Genomic DNA, 7,465 nt, shown 5'->3' on the forward strand with positions numbered 1-7,465 from the left:
AGGCCCGGAGACGTTGTGAACACGAGAGTCTACGTCCTTCAGCGCTGGCAACCCGTTTATTTATACAACAACTCATTTTGTACAGTTTGTCAGAGGAAAGAGGTTTTGATATGGTTTAGCCGCCGGGCTCCTTTGTCTTTCTGTGCCACAGTTTGTGATTTTGTCTAACTTTGTTTTTTTTATTGAGATTAAATTTCCTTCCTTCTTGATTTTATTCCTTGAATTTGAATACATTTTCTTGTTTTCTTTTCTTTTAATAAAAGTCTTGTTTTAATGATTGAGTCCAGTGTGATCTCAATGTCCAAAGCTGACGACACACACACACAGATGTTTGTGTTCACTGAAAATGGAAAATAGCATAACGCACAAACACATGCACAGTCAAATGGTGGTGAATAATAGTGCTTGAATTTATTTGCATATCGAATTTTCTTTTTTTTATCACATTCTTTCTTCAGAAAACCAGAATTTCAGTAACTATATAAATAGTTATATTCTAATTCTATAAAATATAGAATCCTGATTAATCTAGATTTGAAGCTGTTTTATTTCTATTCCCATGTGAAGACCCAGAAGGCCAAAGAGCCTCAGCTCTGTGTCTCTCTGTCTTTCAGTCCTACTGTACTTCAGTACCTCTGTATCTGAGGTAATCTCATACTCTCGCCTCCAGAAGCTCTCGCAAAACAGAAGCTAAACAATATCAACATCCGGCACTATTTAGAACATAAATATAAATAAAGTTGGACCTTATTATCATCGGCAGAAGAACACATAAAAAAAACATTGAAAACACAAAATTAAATGCTTACAAATCACTGTATCAACTGTAAGTGTAATCCTGTAGATCCATTTGGTCATTCATAGTGTCAGAGTGCATGAACTGTGAGTGTGTTAGCGTGTGTGGTCCAAGCTGGGAATCAAACCCCTAACCCCAGGTGCCTGACCCTATCAGGCCCGATCTCAAGCCACCCTCTCTGCAGTCGTGAGGACTTTCTGAACGACTCTGCTATTTTGAAGAGCTAACCCAGCGGAGTTCAGGATTAAAGTGCAGGTTCACTGAATCCCCTGACCACCGTGGAGGGGGAATGATGTAGTGGACACCTGGGCTTGGTAGGGGGTTCTTGGTTTGGGGTCTCGTCGTATCAGTGTCGGGGATGAGATGGGAGTGGAGGGTGGCGCTACGTCTGCTTACGTGTGTAGCACCACCCCTGCAATCGGAGGGTAGTGAGAACCCCCACAACAAGGACTCGGACCGGGTGAGACTGGCTGTAGCATGAAGCCCTACCCAACCCGGGAGCGAGGACAGACAGGATCAGGAATCTGTCGTTCAAGACCTCTGTGGTCTCATCTACAACATTTTCCTTTTCAGCAAATTCCTTTCGTTGTCTTTTCTAAAGCCACGTCTAGAAACCAGTGGGCCAGTCCCTTCACCGCCACTCTCTGTGGGATTTAGGTGAGAATATGACTGGGTTTACTGGAACAAGTATCAAATAAAAAGACCCAGGGTTATGACTGACCTGCAATTGGATCGTAATATCAGAGAGCGAGGGGATATGAATAATGGTGATAATATTAATATTGATAATGATTACCACATTAATATTACGTATGATTATAGTAATAATATTACTATTGACGATAATATTAATATGTATAATGATTTTCAAATTCATATTTCGAATGATGATGATAATAGGGTTAGTAATAATAATATTAATAATAATATTGCTGGTGATGAAAAGATGAATAATGATGATGATGATAATATGAATAATGATGACGACGACAGGAAGCAGGTCATTCACTGCAGAATGAATGAATGAATATTCATTCCCTGCCGCCCCCGATGCACTGCAGCAGGAAGCTGAAGAGGTAGACGATGTCCAGGTAGAGGTTCAGCGTGGCGAACACATACTCCTCCGGACTGATGGCGTAACGCTTGTTACCTAGCAACAGCTGAGTGTCAAAGGCCAGGAACTACAGCACAGAGGGAGAGAGACAGACAGAGAGAGGGAGACAGAGAGAGAGAGAGAGACAGAGAGAGAAAGAGAAAAAGGGAGGGAGAGAGAAAAGAGAGAGAGAGAGAGAGGGAGAAAGAGGGGGAGAGAGATAGAGAGATAGAGAGAATGAGGGATTGAGAGAGAGGGAAAGACATACAGAGACATATAGAGACAGAGTGGGGGGGGGAGAGAGAGACATAGAGAGAGGGGAGAGGGGAGAGAAGCAGAGAGTCAGTGAGACAGAGCGAGACAGACAGAGATGTCAGGACCTTAATGACCCCTTTGGGGACAGAGGAGCGCTGACAGGACTGGAGTTCTTACCAGAGTGAAGAGGATGGCTCCTATGACGGCGTAGACGGCATGTAACCAGGGAACCTGATGAACCAGGAAACACAGGTAGGCATCACATGGTACCGGAGCACATGAACCAGGACACACGTTAGACCACATGGTACCAGGAAACAAGGTACCAGGACACAGATTAGACCACCAGGACACACATTAGACCGCATGATACCATGACAAATACCAGGACACGCGTTAGACAACATAGTACCAGGAAACAAGGTACCAGGACACAGATTAGACCACCAGGAAAACACATTAGACCACATGATACCAGGACAAATACCAGCACACGCATTAGACAACATAGTACCAGGAAACAAGGTACCAGGACACAGATTAGACCACCAGGACACACATTAGACCACATGATGCCAGGACAAATACCAGGACATGCGTTAGACAACATGGTACCAGGACCCACGTTGGACCACATGGTACACGGACAACAGCAACACACGTTAGCACCACATGGTGACGGGACACAACCACAACAAGGGGATTCTGGCTCGCGGCCCCTTAGTCCGCTACATAACCACACAAGCCGCGGCTAATCCCTGGCTCACGCTAACAGAAATAGCCCGAGACAAGACAAGGGCTTTGCTTCCCTCAGACGGCCATGATCACATCTAGAAACGTCTGGAAAGCACGCGCACAAGCGTTTGTGTGTGTGTCTGTCATTGTGTGCGTGTGTGTGAGTGTGTGTGTGTGTGTGTGTGTGTGTGTGTGTGTGTGTGTCGGGGCACTCACGTATCCGAAGGGCACGACGATGGAGAGGGTGATGGCGCAGAGCAGCATCACCACGCAGAGGGCGAGCATCACCCCCTGGCAGGAAGTGAAGTCAAACTGGGGCCGGGCGGGGGGGGGGGAGAGAGGAGGCAGAGGAGAGCGTTGGCCTTGTGGTCACCCGGCGGCCATCTTGGCTCCAAACACCAGCAGGTGAAGGAACTGAATGCGGAGCACCGCATTCAGTTCCTTCACCTGCTGGTGTTTGGAGCCAAGATGGCCGCCGAGATGGAGCTATGAGGGAGCCAAGACAATGCCATGGGTGTGTGTGGGTATGTGTGTGTGTGTGTGTGTGTGTGTGTGTGTGTGTGTGTGTGTGTGTCTTGCTTTCACCTTGCTGTGGAAGCTGAACAGGGTGACAGAGAGACAGACGATAGCGGTGATTCCCAGGCACAGCACCACTGACTTGGTGTTGTAGAAGCTGGTGAGGCGAAGAGAGATTCATGACGAACAAGAACGCATCCTATTGGTTGGACCGTTCAAGTGACTTCATTCAAACTGATGTGTGATTTAATCCCCCCCCCCCACACACACACACACACACACGCACACGGCCTAGTATAAGTTGGTAGATGTTGTGTTTACCTTGACATGAAGCCCATCATGGAGGCCATGCTCAGAGTCTGAGGGAGGGCGGCAGAAGGAGAAGGCCGGGGGAAATGGAAGAGGGGAAGTCATTTTAAAGATATCTTATCAATTATTGTTTTGTATTGCAATCATAATATGGATTTTTGTGTGTTGGTTTGTTGACACACACACGAGCCTGTTACTTACAAAGATGCATAACAAAACAAGGTTCATTGGGTACTGCCTCCTGTAGTTGGGAGGATAAAATGTATTTCAAACAAAATATATGAGCTCATAAATACGTGAGCTCATAAATATATGAGTTCATGAATCTGGCAGCCATGTCTTTTTTTTAATAATGGATGAACTACGTTTTGTAATACATAATGTTATTATGTTATATTATATGTACATTTCGTTTTGTGGTTTGTTAACCTAATATAATTGCATAATGTTATAACATCATTTAAGGTTATAGCGTTAACAGACCTGAGATCCCCGCAGCAGGTCAATGCGATGTACGTAGCAAAGAAGGTCAAACTGTGGAGAAGGTTAACATCTCATCAGCCTTTTATAAGCAACATCAGAGCCTTCAGCAGACTGAGGTTCAACATCAGAGCCTTCAGCGGACTCAGGTTCAACATCAGAGCCTTCAGCAGACTGAAGATCAACATCAGAGCCTTCAGCGGACTGAGGTTCAACATCAGAGCCTTCAGCGGACTCAGGTTCAATATCAGAGCCTTCAGCGGACTCAGGTTCAACATCAGAGCCTTCAGCAGACTGAGGTTCAACATCAGAGCCTTCAGCAGACTGAGGTTCAACATCAGAGCCTTCAGCAGACTGAGGTTCAACATCAGAGCCTTCAGCAGACTGAGGTTCAACATCAGAGCCTTCAGCAGACTGAGGTTCAACATCAGAGCCTTCAGCAGACTGAGGTTCAACATCAGAGCCTTCAGCAGACTGAGGTTTAACATCAGAGCCTTCAGCAGACTGAGGTTCAACATCAGAGCCTTCAGCAGACTGAGGTTCAACATCAGAGCCTTCAGCAGACTGAGGTTCAACATCAGAGCCTTCAGCAGACTGAGGTTCAACATCAGAGCCTTCAGCAGACTGAGGTTCAACATCAGAGCCTTCAGCAGACTGAGGTTCAACTTCAGAGCCTTCAGCTGACTGAGGTTTAATATCAGAGCCTTCAGCAGACTGCTGGTTCCACATCAGAGCCTTCAGCGGACTGAGGTTCAACAACAGAGCCTTCAGCAGACTGAGGGTCAACATCAGAGCCTTCAGCAGACTGAGGTTCAACATCAGAGCCTTCAGCAGACTGAGGTTTAACATCAGAGCCTTCAGCAGACTGAGGTTCAACATCAGAGCCTTCAGCAGACTGAGGTTCAACATCAGAGCCTACAGCAGACTGAGGTTCAATATCAGAGCCTTCAGCAGACTGAGGTTCAACATCAGAGCCTTCAGCAGACTGAGGTTCAACATCAGAGCCTTCAGCAGACTGAGGTTCAACTTCAGAGCCTTCAGCTGACTGAGGTTTAATATCAGAGCCTTCAGCAGACTGCTGGTTCCACATCAGAGCCTTCAGCGGACTGAGGTTCAACAACAGAGCCTTCAGCAGACTGAGGGTCAACATCAGAGCCTTCAGCAGACTGAAGATCAATATCAGAGCCTTCAGCAGACTGAGGTTCAACATCAGAGCATTCAGCAGACTGAGGTTCAACATCAGAGCCTTCAGCAGACTGAGGTTCTGTTACTTACTAGGAGCCCATGTATAACCCAGGGTGGGTCTGGATGTAGAACCGCACCGGCCCGCTAGAACAGCAGATACATCAGTCAGTTAGTTAATTACCTGGTTAGTTAATTAGTTAGCTAGTGAGTTATGTAGTTAGAAATAGCCTGGAAAGCCAGAAAATCACACAATAATTAGAACTTACCTAAACGTGAAGAGAGAAACGATAGCTACTGTCACCAGCAACTGGATCATGAGGATGGCATAGACCTGCAACACAGAATGGTATTATTAAATCAGCAACATATGGTGATACCCCAATATTCAATAGACCTGGAACACAGCATGCTTTTATTACAGTGGGAACCCCAATAATCAATTGACCTGCAACACAGGATGTAGTATTATGGTGAACACCCCAATTCTCAATAGAGGTGCAACCCATTTGCTTTTATTATGGTGGATGCCCCAATATTCAATAGACTTGCAACCCAGCATGTAGTATTATGGTGGGTACCCAAATATTCATTATACCTTAAACACAGCAATAAATCCACCAATATTCAACTCCTACCTGAAGGAGGGTTCCATCCCTTCTTTCCCCATATCCACAAGAAAACCACAACCTCTCAATATATTTAATAACAACAGACCCTACATTTCCTACTGGTGGGAAGAATATGTGACATGTAGTAGCCCACTGTATATAACACACACACAGCCGTGCACACTCACACACGCACGCACACACACACACATGCACGCACGCAAATATATATATATATATATATATATATATATATATATAAATATATAGATGGAAGAAGAGCTTGCAGGGCATGGATCAATGGACCGTACCTTCCTGATGAAGATCCTTCTCACCGCCTTGTCATCCAGAGAGAACTGGATCTGCATCTCCTCATAGCCTGCACACACACACACACACACACACACACACACACACACACACACACACACACACACACACACACACTTGTTACCCTTGCAGCATTAGAATGAGAACAAGCTAACCTTTTACACAAATTAATTTTTTTGAGGTGTGTTGGCACTAAAGAGCAGAGACACAATATACAAACACAGAAGGCAACTCTACAGGACAATCAATAAAACAATACATATAAAAGATAAACAATAAACAAATAGTTAAAAATATATAATTTAAATGGGTACATGGACAGACGTTTGAATATAGTTCTCCACACATTCCGCGTGTTGTGTATAAAGCTTGATGGTCCGAGGCAGGCAGACCTCTTGTGATTGGTCCAGGTGATGTGCTTACCTTCAACAGCTTCCTGGTAGGTCGGTGGCTGCTCATTCTCTGCCTTGGCTCCCTGCACGGCAGATGCAGGGACCCCCTGCTGAGAGAGGAAACAACAGTACTGAGTATTGGCTTCTATAGATGGAATCCATATTCATAACTATTAATGTGACACCATGAAGCGATCGACGTGGAGGGGATCACATTCACAACAAACATCCTGATCCAAGAGGAGAAGTTAGGAGCAGTTGTGAGTGAGTCTCCATCTGTAATCATCTCAATGGAGCCCATAGTTGAACCGTGCATTTAGCAAACTTCAATTTGTAGTCTAAGAATCATCCAGAGCCAAGAGCCCAGCCATGTCACCAGCAGATTGCTATAAAAAAATACCTCTAACACTTCTAATATCCCATCCCATTCCAACTCATCAAACAGATCTGACCCCAACATATTCTTTGGAAAGTTATCTCTGGTCTTCTGGAACAATTGAAACGTACCTTCCCCTTTGACATCTTTACTCCTTAGGCTCCTCTTTGGGATGTTTACTAGAATGTCAAGTGTCTGTGGGGTCGTTCCTCGGGCGTCTTCGGCGAGATTAGAACTCTCTTCTTGAATACTCCTTAAATAAGTGCGGCTTGTGTCCGGGATTTTTCCTCTCGTCCTCACGTCTTGGTTTCTTCCACCGCAAGGTTGTGGAGTGCTGCGTTCACAGCGGTTATTTTGAGTGCCTGTCAACTGTGCGGATTACACTAAACC

The 7,465-nt window shown here is 45.2% G+C and overlaps 1 protein-coding gene across 1 annotated transcript; it reads right to left on the reverse strand.

Annotated features, from left to right (window-relative positions):
• Positions 1-1,827: 1,827 nt before the first annotated feature.
• Positions 1,828-7,221, reverse strand: faim2b (Fas apoptotic inhibitory molecule 2b; the record flags this gene model as incomplete). Its single annotated transcript, XM_079748770.1, has 12 exons — positions 1,828-1,977; positions 2,322-2,375; positions 3,096-3,191; positions 3,465-3,552; positions 3,717-3,754; positions 3,906-3,945; positions 4,188-4,238; positions 5,460-5,513; positions 5,636-5,700; positions 6,289-6,356; positions 6,731-6,809; positions 7,207-7,221. 12 exons carry the CDS (start codon positions 7,219-7,221, stop codon positions 1,828-1,830), a joined length of 798 nt encoding a protein of 265 aa, XP_079604896.1.
• Positions 7,222-7,465: the final 244 nt, after the last annotated feature.

This window comes from Pollachius pollachius, assembly GCF_949987615.1.
Source record: "Pollachius pollachius genome assembly, chromosome: 12".
NCBI lineage: Eukaryota > Metazoa > Chordata > Actinopteri > Gadiformes > Gadidae > Pollachius > Pollachius pollachius.